Below are 14,283 nucleotides of genomic sequence, written 5' to 3'. Positions count from 1 at the left end.
CGTGTTTGAAGCATGGTCTTGAAAATCAGAGCAAACACATGCACTGCATTTGTCAGGTGGGGTTGCCGTAAGAAAACACCACAGGCTGAGCAGCTGGAACAGAAATGCACTTGTCACAGTTCTGGAAGCTAAGGTGTCCAAGACATGGTACTGGCAAGGTAGGTCTCGGGGCTTCCCCGGTGGCTCAAATGATAAAGAACCTGTCTGCAATGTGGAGTCCTGGGTTTGATTCCTGGGTCAGGAAGATCCCCTGGAGAAGGGAATGGCTACCCACTCCAGTATTCTTACTGGAGAATCCCATAGACAGAGGAACCTCATGGGTTACACAGTCCATGAGGTTGCAAAGAGTCAGACACTACTGAAAACTCACACATACACACACACATATAGGTGTGTATGTATGTGTGTATATATATGTACACATAATGTACAGTAAGTCTAACTGTAAGTGACTAACATTTTCACTTTCACTTCAAAGTAGGTTTCACTGTGAGGCTTCCCTTCATTTGTAAGTGGCCACCACATTGGCTGTGTGCTCACATGGTCTCTTGTTTGTGTGCACATAGTGGGCATTGGGAGGAAGAGAAAGCAAGGTCTCTGGTGTCTCTTCTTATTAATACAAGGGAATTAATCCCATCATGAGGGCTCCACCTCCATGATCTTATCTAACCCCATCTCCCAAAGGCTCCATCTCCGAATACCATCACACTGGGGCTTGGACTTCAACATATGAATGTGACAAGTGGGCACACCTTCAGTCCATAACACAGATCACCATCTTCTGAGAAGAGCACAAGTTGTATTCTGGCTTTAGAGTCTATAACAATGTCAGCAGCTAAGAAGGACTTGTTTGCTTTGGGATAAGGTTGGGCCTTAGAGTCCCATGAGCTAGAGGACTAGACTACAAGACAAGCCAGGAGAAGCAATGGGACCTGTGGTGCTGACATGAGAGGTTCCATCTATGGCAAGTGAAAAGTCCTGTGGGACTGGTTACTTTTCAGGTAAACCCAAAGGGAGAAGAAAGGATTTAGAACAAGGTATCTAGTGAGGTTCTGTATTAGTCCATAGGGCTGTCATAACAAAGTGCCACAAGCTGGGTGGCTTAAGAATAACAGGAACTTCTCATCTAATAATAAAGAAGGCTAGAAACCCCAAATCAAGGTGCCAGCAGGGACATATGTCCTCTTGAACCTATAGGGGCATCCTTCTTCGCCTCTTCCTAGCTTCTGAAGGTTTGCTGGCAATCCTTCGTGCTCCCTCACTTGCAAGTGCCTGATTCCAAGTTCAGTCTCTGCCTTTGCCATCACATGGTCTTCTTCTTTATCTCTGTGTCTTTGTCTTTTCATAAGGACACCAGATATATTGGATTAAGAGCCTACCCTACTCCAGTAGGGACTCATTCATTTTAATTACATCTGCAATAACTCTATTTCCAAATAAGGTCACATTCTGAGGAATGAGTGATTAGGGTTCGAACATATCTTTTGGACAATATGAGTCAAACTTTAACAGGTACTCCGAAGGGAGAATGGAAAACTTGGACAAAATGGAAGACCAGGAAAGAACAAAGTCAGCCTCAGGAAAGTCTAGCAGTAGCTAGTAGGGCCCTGGATTCTAGGATGGGATTTAAGGGAAATACTCCAATCACTGGACAAATTACTAGTACTGGCACTTGGAAGCTGAGCTCAAACTGAGGCAAGGAGGGAGAGCAGAGAAAAATCAGGTCTGGGAACAAAGTCAGACCCCTGGTATAAGACTGTTGAAGATTTGAGTTGATTTATTTTAACAATGCTGCAGGTAGATCTCCAGGGAACTGGACTGAAACAAGTAAAAACAGCTACAAATAACAAGAAATCAAAGGTCTTCTCCTGTGAACCATGTGGCAAGTGGTATAGTTTTGTTTTGACCTTTACAGCCACATTTCTAAGCAAAGGTGGTGAGGACTCTCCCTAGCATCCCAGTCAAACACAAAGCACAGAAATTAATGGCAAAATGAGCAATATGTGCCACGTCTTGTGGGCCCTCCAATTCCGAGCTCTAAAGTCTGGATCTTCAAAACATTCTCAACATGAGACACAGGAAATGAGGAATTGAATCTAATCCCTGGATCTCAAACCTCCTTAAGAAAAGATGTATGTTTTCATCAGAAGGATAATCAATCTTTTCAGCATATTCAAAATCAGATGTAAAGTTAAAAAAGGAATTTGTTCTGAAAATGAAAATTAGCAACTAGTATAGCTTCATGTTGGCCTTCCTAGGAGGCTCAGTGGTAAAGAATCTGCTTGCAAATGCAGGAGACGCAGGTTCCATCCCTGAGTCGGGAAGATCCCCTGGAGAAGGAAATGGCAACCTGGCTCCAGTATTCTTGCCTGGGAAATCCCATGGATAGAGGAACCTGGTGGGCTACATTTCCACAAGATCGCAAAGAGTGGCACATGACTTAGCAACTGGGCACACTCACATGTAGCTTCATGTATGACTTACAGTTGTACTGGTAACACATGTAAATCCAGACATTAGTTTCAATTTGCATGATGCTTATAAATGATGTAATTTCTCAATATGAGCATGATCTTTCAAGGTCAGTGTCAAAGTGAATACATTTGACAAAGTGTATTTTGTCACTTTGAATGAATATGAATATGGATACAAAGTGAATAAGCATTAATATAAATGGAACAAATAACTGTACAGATACTGACATTAGCCAGTCTAATTGATTCAGCCATCTCTATACGCTCTTGAACTCAACAGACCTGAATCTGAGCAAACTCCAGGAAGCAGCAGAGGACAGAGGCGCTGGGCGTGCTGCAGATCACGGAGTCGCAGAGCTGGACAGGACTTAATGACTGAACTACACAACAACAACAAATGCTCCTGAGGTCCCATTAGAGCAGGAAATATTTTTCGTTCTTAAGCCTTAGAACTTCATCATGTTCTGGAAAATTTGAGGGCTGCATGTGAAAGGTTTGATGTGCACCACGAAATCAAGTGTGCACAATGGGTCTTTGAAAACATGAGGTTCCTCTGACTCTGAACCTGAGGATGTGGGGGTGGGGTGGAGCTGAAAATTGTCAACTCCTGGGAGGTTGTCAAATGAAAAAGGAAGTGAGTCAGACCACTGGGTCACTGCTTAAGTAAATGTTAGTCCCAAACCTACAATCTGAGCCTGTGATTGAATACAGGCTTCTAGAGAGTAAGCTGTATTTTCTCACCAGAGCAGAGATACAATATCAGAACTTGGCACCAAATAAATTACATATTTTACCAATAATGTTCTAAGAACAAAGGAATATGCAAAAAAGATTAATAATAAATAAAAACACTAAACATGTCTTCAAGTCATGATGTGATGGCTGATTCTATGCGTTAACTTGGCTACACTCTAGCACCAAGTGCTTGGTCAAACATCAGTCTAGATGTTGGGTGAAGGTATTTTCTAGTTGCAATTAACATTTAAATCAGTAAACTTGAGAAAGTAGATTAATCTCTATAAAACAAGTGGATCTTATTCACTTAGTTGAAGGTCTCAGAAAAAAGATCGATGACCGCTGACAAAGGAGAATTTCTGTTTAGATTGCCTTTGGACTTGAGGGGCAGCATCATATTATCCCTAGACCCCTTACAAATTTCAAGACTGGCCAGCTTCCACAATTGTGTGAATCAATTCCTTCCAATAAATCCTTCCATTTGTCTCTATATTTATTTATCACCTATCATTTATTATATGATCACATATAGGATAATATATACAGTATAATTACAATAACTATAAAATACAACAGCATAGTAATCATATAACATATGATTCCATAATAATATAATTAAACATATATTATATATGTGTGATGGGCTTCCCTAGTGGTTTAGACAGTAATCTGAGCAATGCGGAATCTGCCTGCAATGCAAGAGACCCAGGTTCTCAATCCTTGAATCAGGAAGATCCTCTGGAGAAGGGAATAGCTACCCACTCTAGTATGCTTGCCTGGAGAATCCCATGGACAGAGGAACCTGGTGGTTTACAGTCCATGGGGTCACAAAGAGTCAGACATGACTGATGCAAGCATGCACAGCAACAGTTTAGATGTTCAACTGAGTGATAGTCACTCCGACATGTCCAACTCCCTGTGACCCCATGGACTGTAGCCTGCCGGCCTCCTCTGTCCATGGGATTCTCCAGGCAAGAATACTGGAGTGGGTTGCCATTTTTTAAACTGAACATAATTCAACATAACGACTTTGGGAATAATGTTCTCTCTCTCTGGTTTAGCCACGTGATTCCAGTAAGAATTCCTGTTCTGTGATTCTGCCCTCCCTGGCTGCAGACAGTGTGAACAGACATCATGACCCATGCCAGCCAGTCAGAATCCTCCCTGCTATTTTTCAAACAACAAAAAAGAAAGAGAGCCAACGACTCCTTCTGGAAACGGTACGTGTGATACTCTTGAAATGGAGCAGGACCCTAAGGACCTTATGTCCTCTGACTGCCTTTTGTCTGCGGAAAAACTTCAGCCAAAGAATAAATTTAATCAGAGAAGTAAGAACATGTAGAAAGGAAACAGTTGAAGGAAACCAAATAATAACAATTAATAATAGTCATTAAGTATTGTCAAGGACTTTTAGTTCCTTCTCAAGGAGGAACTAAAAGGCTATAGATAATATTCTCAAGGGCTATAGATGATATTCTGAACCATGTCCTGTGAGCTGTTTTATAGATACTGAAACCCCCACCAGGGGGAAGAAGTTAACAATATGATGCCTAGACTGTAGCCATGACATAATCTGCCACAATTTTGAGAACTGGCCTCAAAGAAACAGAAACAAATAGACCCGGGAACCGAAGATTAACTGTACCTAAAACAACCAAGATGATGCTAGTTGGACCACTGAGGACCAGTTTCAAGATGACTGTCAGAGCTGACTCCTATTTCTGCATGTAGCTCCCTCCTTCTGTCTATAAAAGTCCTTGCCCACTGATCATCAGTGGGGAGAGTTGGCCTTTGGACAGGCATCCAAAATCAAGCAAACTTGCCTTTCCAACCATCTGGCCTCTCTAATGGTTTTTGAGCGATCCCACTTTCAGCAACTCTCTGAGGCTGTCAGTGGTTCCATAATCCACTATGAGAAAGAGGTTGGATTGGGCCAGAGAAAGTGAGGCCACGGCAGAGAGAGAAGCAGAAATGAGAAATTTCTAGTTCTCTAAAGAGGGGATCTCTGGCCTCTAATTTTAGCCGTTCCTGAGTCTCAGCTGCTTCCCTGCTCCCCTCCTGGGGTAGCCACTCAATCATCCCTTTGATTATATGAGAGATCTGAGTTTTCATCTGAACACGTTCCCTTTATGTTTGGTCTAAACCAGTTTGAATTGTGTTTCTGTCATTCACAACTGAAAAAAAAACCAAAAAACATATTTTCTTTTTACTGGAAAATGATTCTCTGAATTTTTTTAAAAAACTGATGATGCAATTCAGAAGCACAGTAATAGTTACACTGCGGTTTGATGGCATGAACTGAAACTACTTCAGCAATGTACTGAAGTTTGCCTGCCAGCAAAGGCAATGACCCTGGTTGTGCCACTGAGGTCAAGTCACCTAGTAGGAATTAAAAGACTGCGGCTTCAGTGAAGTTGTAAGTGTACCTATATTATACTGTATTGACCAAAAAGTTCATTTGGATTTGTCCGTAAGATGATATGGAAAAATCCAAACGAACTTTTTGGCTAACCCAATCATTTTCATCACTATGATGAGAATTATTTAGATACTTATTTTCTTCTGAGTTTAGCCTTATGTTTTCTTATAAAAAGCCTCCTTCTTTCATTGGTCACTTTTCTGAAATACCATCCTCCCATTTTGTTGTTGTTTAGCTGCTAGGTCATGTCTGACTCCTTTGCAGCCCCATGGATGGTAGCCTGCAGGCTCCTCTGTCCGTGGGATTTCCCAGGCAAGAATTCTGGGAGCAGGTTGCCATTTCCTTCTCCAGGGGATCTTCCTAACCCGGGAATTGAACCTGAGTCTCCTCCATTGGCAAGTGGATTCTTTACCACTAAGTCACCACGGAAGCCCCCAATCCTCCCATAGATCTCCATTTCAAATTGTGTTTCTGTTCTTTGAGCATCTGGTGTAGCATTTATAATTTCATATGCCACCTGCATACAATGGATAACTCAGCCAGGCTTCATGTGACATTTCTGAAGACACAGGTGATAGTTGGGGGCTTTGTATTTGATAATGTAGGAGACTCTTCTCATCCTTAAATCCCCTGGTGGGATGAATATCCACACCAGGACTCCTGCTGCTTCTTGCAGAACAAAGCTATGCTTGGCTGATGCGGGAAAAGAAGAAATGAATATGGATAATGAGGAGAAGGCAGTTTTATTCGACAGCCTGGTGTCTCGCAGGGGAAAAAAGCCTAAGAGGCTTTAAAAAACGACACAATTTAGAAATCACTTTATCTTTCCTGCCTTTTTGGCCTCCGTGAATCATAAGTCACCCGAGCCTTGCTGTAGAAGGCTCCAGACTGTGTTCTGAGCTGTGAAATATGTGAGAAGAAAACCTGGGGACCAGCTGTACCCCCCACTCTACAGAGATCCTAGACTCATTTCCATCCACTCTGACACACGTTCTTGGATTCAAAGAAAAAATGTGTGCTTCAGAAAAAGATGTCACTAATTTTGTTCTTTTACACAAAGCATGTGTAACTCTCTCCAATTTCTCCAAGAAAAACAAACAAAACCTCACATATATAATAGACTGCCAAAACTCCTAAGGTTATAAGAAACACCAGGTTCTTTTATGCTCAGGAGACAAGGGGGTCTAGTCCAATCCATCCACCATCCCCACTTACCGTGGCCTAAATGACATGAGAAACACAGTAAAAATCCCCTGAAAGAAAAATCGTTCTGACTCTCAATCCTCACTTTGCTTCCCCCTCACTTTCTATCCCCCTGGTTTTCAGTGTTACCATGGAAAACACCTCCTGTTCCAATGTTTGTTCACCCCAGTGCCTACATCTACTTTCTCCTTTCCTTCATTTGTGCCACCCAAACATTGACCTACTAAGGGATGACATCCTTCGCTCTGAACCAGCACGCCAGACAACCCTGAGCCCAGTGATCATTCTGCCCGTTATGAATCACACCACTGCTGAATCACACTCAGCACTGCCCAGTGAGCAGAGGATTGATGCAGGTACAAGTCTCCAATCCAATGCCCACAGAGGGCAGGAAATACTTTATCTACTCACCTCAAACTGAAGAGAAAATTTATAGTCAGAGTCTTTGGCCATATCCTTGATGTAGGCATCAAAGTCATCCAGTTGAACCGGGCTTTGTCAAACACAAAGAAAGGTACATTTTAAAAATCCTGCTGATAGGTGTCATACAATGTTTAATGCCTTACTTCTCAAACATGAACAATTTCCTTGCAGAAAACAGACATTTTACTTCTCACAGGTTAGCACTCATTTTTTTTAGGGTTAAAATTACCAATCCCTAATATATCATAATTAAAAAAGAGAGCCCTATATACTTAACTTCTTTGAGATAGGAAAAATCTCTAGATTTTCCACTGGCTTTTACTATAGCAGCAACATATTTCACACATACATACTCATACACACACAGGAATATGTGTTGTTTCTAGAAAACTCCAGTTTATGGGAAAAAAACAAGGGTTAGCCTGAAGACCTGTTTGAATTATAGTTTTACTTTATTTTAACTCTCCTGAGATTTAACATGCTCATCTATGAAATATCGTAAGGACACTTAAATCACAAGGTTGACAGGTTGACACCTGTAAATTTAAACAGTTTGACAAAGTCAAGGAATTGTGTCCCCCCAGAGAAAAGGCTGGAAGCATATCTCCAGGGAGTTCCCAGTGCCTTGCTCAGAGAGGGCTGTGTTCAGAGCCTTGCACATCTCCAGAAGTCTCAAAACAGTTGGTATGTAAAATAAAGTAACACATCCGACTTTACATTTCTGCATATGCCACAGAAGTTCTCACCTTGTTTTTGTTTTGTGGAATAAGAATTCAGTTCTATTTCCTGTAGTGTTCTCTAGCTGCTTATCTCTTCTAGAGCTTACCTGTCCCAATCTGTTCTCAGAGCTTCTGCAGGACACAGCACCTAACTCTATCAGGACTCTGTCACCTAACCCAAGCCTTTCCACCTTACCAGGGTCCACAGAGTTAGCCTTTCTCTTAGTCTTGCTGCAACTTACTCAGCTTATGTCATCCACCTGTGGACTTATTTCTCATCAGCAAATACATAAATATAATAGATATTTGTTCAAAGTTGTTGATTAGCTCATCTGATAGATTAATTTATGTTTTTAGTAGATTTTAAGGGTATTATGCCTCCCAGATAATACAAATTGTAATGGTTTTACTTAATAATAATAACACCGACTGGTACCCTTAAGAGTGTGTTTGTCTGTGTGTGCGTGTATGTGAAAATTGCTCAGTCAAGTCTGACTCTTTGTGACCCCATGGATTGTAGCCTGCCAGGCTCCTCTGTCCACGGCATTCTCCAGGCAAGAACACTGGAGTGGGTTGCCATTCCCTTCTCCAGGGGACCCCTCCCAACCCAGGGATAGAACCCAGGTCTCCCAAACTGCAGGCAGATTCTTTACCATCTGAGCCTCCAGGGAAGCCCTGTACCCTTAAAACATACTGCTGCTGCTGCTGCTAAGTCGCTTCAGTCGTGTCCGACTCTGTGCGACCCCATAGACGGCAGCCCACCAGGCTCCCCTGTCCCAGGGATTCTCCAGGCAAGAACACTGGAGTGGGTTGCCATTTCCTTCTCCATGAAAACACTATAAATCGTAAATATGCTTATGCGTCATCTTGCTTGGCTGAAGGTTGAGATTAGACATGGACAACATTAGCCTCATGCTTGGGCTTTCCTGGTGGCTCAGACAGTAAAGAGTCTGCCTGCAATGCAGGAGAGGTGGGTTCAGTCTCTCAGTTGGGTAGATCCCCTGGAGGAGGGAATGGCTACCCACTCCATTATTCTTGCCTGGAGAATCCCATGGACAGAGTAGCTTGGTGGGCTATAGTTCATGGGTTCACAAACAGTAGGACGTGAATGAATGACTAATACACACTTTCACTTCACTTTTCAGAAGGAGCTCCAGAGAGAGCCAAGGCTGAGACAGTTAAGTGAGGAGTTCAAGACTTCAGGGCTACTAAGCCAGAGAGTGCTAAGTATAACCAAGGAGAAGGACTCCTGGTTAAAAGCTTTCTCATTAAACTTGCCATCCTTCTAAAAGAACAGCTAACTTGGGGGCGGGTGGAGGGTCCCCTCCCTGCTGTTTCTGAGCAATACGTTGACCTTGAAATTGGGCTTAATGATTCTAGTTCTCATCCCATTAGGAGGAAAATGGGATTAGAAAAAGCAAAAGCAAGAAGGAGAGGCAGAAGAAAGTCAGAGGAAGGACCAGGAAGTAGAAAGATGGGCCTCAGGGAGAGGAGGAGAAGAGAGAGAAAGCTGGTAGGGAGCAGAAATCGATCGGGGTGTGGGGGGGAATGATTTAGACCAGGAGGGAGAAGAAGGAGGTGAGAAAGGAGAGGAATGAAGGTTGTGGAGAGAGGGAAGGTGGTAATGGTGGGGGCATTTGGACTGAAAGAGAAAAGAGAAAGAGAACTTAAGTGGTAAGATGGAGGGAGTCCCTAAAAAATGGCCTGTAGAGGAGGGAGGACAGTGGGAAATGCGGAGAGAGAAGGAGGAAGTTAGCCTGACATGGGGTTTTGGCTTATGGGCAGGTTCCACCATATCTATACACCACTCCAAGCTCGGGTCCACCTCCTGCTCCTCCTCTCTGCCTCCATCTGGGGTCCCCTCTTGGTCCCGAGACCCCAACCTCTGACTGCTCTAATGTATGCCTCTGGACCTCACTTAACAACCCAACTAAAAATTTTGGGCCAACAAAGTGTTTCTATGTCTGTCAAATCATTCTTTCCAGCTGACAGCTCCTCTCTTTTGCTTCGGCTGGTCTTGTCTCTCCTACCTCACTTGATAGACGCCAATGGAATGAGTATTAATTTGAAATAGATTCAGGAAAAAAAAATATTCTGTCATCTATATGTGCCAAAGCATTATATGTCACTCAAAGCTGAATAGAAATATTTTGGACTAACTTTTCTTTTGTGTTATGTACTCCATTAGCAGAGATACCATGGAACTGACTGAAACCCCTTAATTGGCTCCTTGATGAATTTACCAATATTCTGTCCCAGGCAAGTATGAAGAATAAAGTCTATTTATGGAAATTATCCACTCTTTATGTGTAGAGTTTTTAACTAAAGGCCTAGAGGTGATACTCTAATTAGGCTTTTGAAATCAACTGATAGTTCATTTTCACCCCTCAGAATTATAGTTCTTACGACTTAACCGTTCAGTAGATAAGTGAAACCACAGGCAAGGTAAAGCAATTATCCTTTTCAACTTATTATAAAGATTTCCTGAGACAGCATTTATCAAAGTATTTGTTATAACATCAAATAGAATAAAAGCCTTTTTCCTGCAATAAGCATGAAATTTGAAGCTACAAAATGGCAAAGGTTTTTGTACTACTTTGATGTAGCTAAACATTATATATTTTTTTATAGATATAGAAGAGTAGACGTCCTTCTGTAAGACTTTTATAATTCCTAACAACCCATTCTTCCTCAGATTTCATGCAGTGAGAATTTTCCTTGTTCTTGAAACGTTTTCTGTTGGTACGCTTTCTTGGTGGTTACTGACATCCATATGTGTAAACATACCAACACATAATATGATATGCATTCGCCTCTTTCTTAAGCTTCCTTCTATTAAAGATGTACAATCTTTTCAATTTGGAAAGTGAAGATCATTATGAAGAATATTTTTAAATGAAAAAGTAAGAAAAACTTACTTAGTCAGTTTCCTCTTCTTTAAGCCATTTTTACTCCTGAGAATTAAAAAAAGAGAAGCAAATTTATCTGGGCTAAAGAATTGATTAACATATGATTAAGCTTAGGGAGCTTTAAATAATTATTGTACATCAGGCACCTCTATTATATCTAATTTTTATTAAACATGCCTAATTTGTTTAATTACTTTCCCTTAAATGAAAAGATAATGATAAAAATTTAAGATTCATTAAAAAAAATTCCATTAGATTTCAGAAGCAACCTATACTTTATATTTCAGATTTGCCAAAAAGCTGAGTTCTAGAAATATAATTTCTTGCTCCTAGGTATTAAGTTGCTGAAGTGTTTTGTAAATATGTAGAAATATCTATTGGGTGAACACTCTAGGTTTTACAGGCAAGTAGAAAAAAAATTGGGAAATAAAGGCGACAGCTGATGGACGGAGAATAGACATACTGGTTTTTAAATTAAAGACTAAAAAATAATGTTTTTTGGACATTTTCAACAGGAATGTGAATTTGTGCTATCAGTGTTGCCATGCATCATAAATTCTACTATAGCATTGTTCTTATTCAGTTTTGAACGAAGTTTTAAGCTATCTGAAGAACTGCACCTAGTACCTGCTTATTCCTGTTTCATTACTAGTCTGCAAACTCAAACACATATCATACTAATTATGCTTCAGCTAGTTACATTTTAAGAGTATTTTAAATGTTAATTATTTTCTACCAACACTTTAAGACAACTGACCTAAGTTACTTAAAGCTAGGATAATATCTGCTGAAAGGCTTCATTATTCTATTTAGATTGTCTTAAATAAATGATATTGATACATAATTGAGTGTTACAACTTTTATAAGTAATTTTCAAAGGCCCTGAAATATTGATGGGAGCACCCAGACTTTCAGAGCACAAACAATAAGTAGTAAATAGCCAGCTGTGATCTGAGTACTCTTATATGACAAAATATTTATTGATATTTAAAATTATGAATATTTGGGTACCCCCATTTCTGGGAAGTCTTTAGCAAATGAAGTACTACTTCCTCTGGGATTTCATAGAACTTGATTCATGGAGTATTTCTCATGTGGTCTAACCATGAGTTGTATACGCACTTCTTGCTAGATTGTCCTTTGTCCTCAGACCTGAGTACAGTTCATGGAACACTGGTAGGTGGCCAATAAATGCTTATTTAATTGAATTGAAACAAAACATCTTTATTATATCATCCTCACAATTTTACTTAATGATGCAATTAATAATTGGATCCCACTGGGGAAATGGCACTTGTGGGTGAAGAGAAAGTAACAGAGTGAAGGACATATTCATAAATGAAAGTGGTGTTTCTGATTTTCCTTTTCTAGTTTCAGAGAGTTTTTATTTCTTCCCAATTCTTAGTGAAAATAATCCATTCAATAGTTCTTGTTGTTTCTTTTCTCCGTCAGCCTCTTTTTGTCTTTCATATTTGGGATTTAGAAGGAATAAATAAACATTTAGGTTTTTACTTTGCCTCTTCATCATCTCCCCCCCACAGAAAACCCCCCCAAAACAAAAAAAAGCACTGTCATATTGGACAGAGCTGTGCCACATAGGTGTTTGGGAACCTAAAGAGATTACTTCTTGAATAATTTTCTTAAATTGGAGTATAAATGCTTTCCAATATTGAGTTAGTTCCTGCCATACAATGAAGTGTATCAACGATGTGTGTACATATATCTCCTTCCTCTCACCCCTCCCCCACCCTTCTAGGTCATTACTGAGCATCAAGCTGAGCTTGCTGTGCTATTGAATAATTCTTCTACTCTGCTCTTGTAATGAAGAAAAGTTACGACCAACCTAGACAGCACATTAAAAAGCAGAGATATTACTTTGCCAACAAAGGCCCGTCTAGTCAAGGGTATGGTTTTTCCAGTATTCATGTAGAGATGTGAGAGTTGGACCATAAAGAAAACTGAGCGCCGAAGAATTGATGCTTTTGAACTGTGGTGTTGGAGAAGACCCTTGAGAGTCTCTCTTGGACTGCAAGGAGACCCAACCAGTCCATCCTACAGGAAATCAGTCCTGAATATTCATTGGAAGGAATGATGCTGAAGCTTAAACTCCAATACTTTGGCCACCTGATGCGAAGAACTGACTCATTGGAAAAGACCCTGATGCTGGGAAAGATGGAAGGCAGGAGGAGAAGGGGACGACAGAAGATGAGATGGCTGAATGGCATCACTGACTCAATGAGCATGAGTTTGAGTAAACTCTGGGAGTTGGTGATGGACAGGGAGGCCTGGCGTGCTACAGCCCATGGGGTCGCAAAGAGTCGGACACGACTGAGCAACTGAACTGAAATGAACTGTAGTGGTAACTTAGGAATCCTACATTTACTTCCTGTAGGAGGAGCCCATTACTTTAGTGTCTGATGAAAGCAGAATTTTAGCATAATAAGGAACAGTTCTGGTAACTCTGGAGGTTGCCAACATATTTTGTAATTCAGAGTGAAATTAAAAAAAGAAAAACATAAAACCTTTGTGATCCAAACTGACTTTAAGGGAAACCAGGAGGAAACAAATGTCTCTGGTAGGGTGACACTGAATAAATGTAGTGCTGAAATATTAAGCCGCTACTATTCCACAGCTGTCTTGAAACCTGATTCATGGAGGAGAGACACTAGTTTTTTTCTTTCTGTCACATTCACTGATTGAATGAACCTAAAATACAGTATGAAATTCTACCACATGTTTTGTATGCTCTTGTCTTAAGTATATGTCTTTATAGTTTGTGTACAACTTTCATTGTTCTGATTAGATTTTACTGAATTGCTGAAGATTCCCAAGGGTTCTTGTTATGTAAAGCCATGGGACATGCCAGTACTGAATTGTGGGACTTCACAGCAAGACTGAGAGAATTTTCCCACATTTTCAATGGCTGTACTGATCCTATGACTCAAATCAAGGGAAAATTTGCTTTTAAACATGTAAGTTCAGGCTTTGCTAGCAGTCTTCCCTTCAGCACTTTATGAACAGGGCTTATGAGTGTGTGCCTGCCACAGTGAGCAGTTTGGATGATGTTGAGGTCATCATCTTGTCATTGCAAAATATTTCCTGAATAACTGGTTAATAATACCTACCTGACATATAGCATATACACATATAGGATCATGTACTTCTTTTACTTTTTCTCTTTCACTTGCTTTAGATAAGGTTCAAAACCCTAATGATGTCAAGAAGTTAAGATGCATTAGGATGGAAGGGAGGTTCAAAAGGGAGGGGACATATGTATACCTATGACTGATTCATGTTGATTTATGAAAGAAACCAAGAATATTGTAAAGCAATTATCTTCCAATTAAAAATAAATACATTTTTATAAAAAGATGCATTCTTTATAAGTTCTTCATGATTAT

General features: G+C 40.5%; 1 protein-coding gene across 3 annotated transcripts in view; it reads right to left on the bottom strand.

The window, feature by feature from the left end:
- The window catches only part of PTPRO (protein tyrosine phosphatase receptor type O), a 263,949-nt gene that overhangs the window by 27,792 nt on the left and 221,874 nt on the right, over positions 1-14,283 (bottom strand). For all 3 annotated transcript variants that reach the window (XM_070453671.1, XM_070453672.1, XM_070453673.1), the window contains 2 exons: positions 10,892-10,927; positions 7,243-7,324 (listed from right to left, as the gene is read on the bottom strand). In XM_070453671.1, the coding sequence (XP_070309772.1) occupies positions 7,243-7,324; positions 10,892-10,927 (118 nt within the window). The remainder of the gene's footprint in view (positions 1-7,242; positions 7,325-10,891; positions 10,928-14,283) is intronic.

The sequence above is a fragment of the Odocoileus virginianus genome, chromosome 23, assembly GCF_023699985.2.
Source record: "Odocoileus virginianus isolate 20LAN1187 ecotype Illinois chromosome 23, Ovbor_1.2, whole genome shotgun sequence".
NCBI classification, from domain to species: Eukaryota; Metazoa; Chordata; class Mammalia; order Artiodactyla; family Cervidae; genus Odocoileus; species Odocoileus virginianus.
Note: the sequence above shows the minus strand (reverse complement) of the source record. Positions and strands in the feature narration are given on the sequence as shown.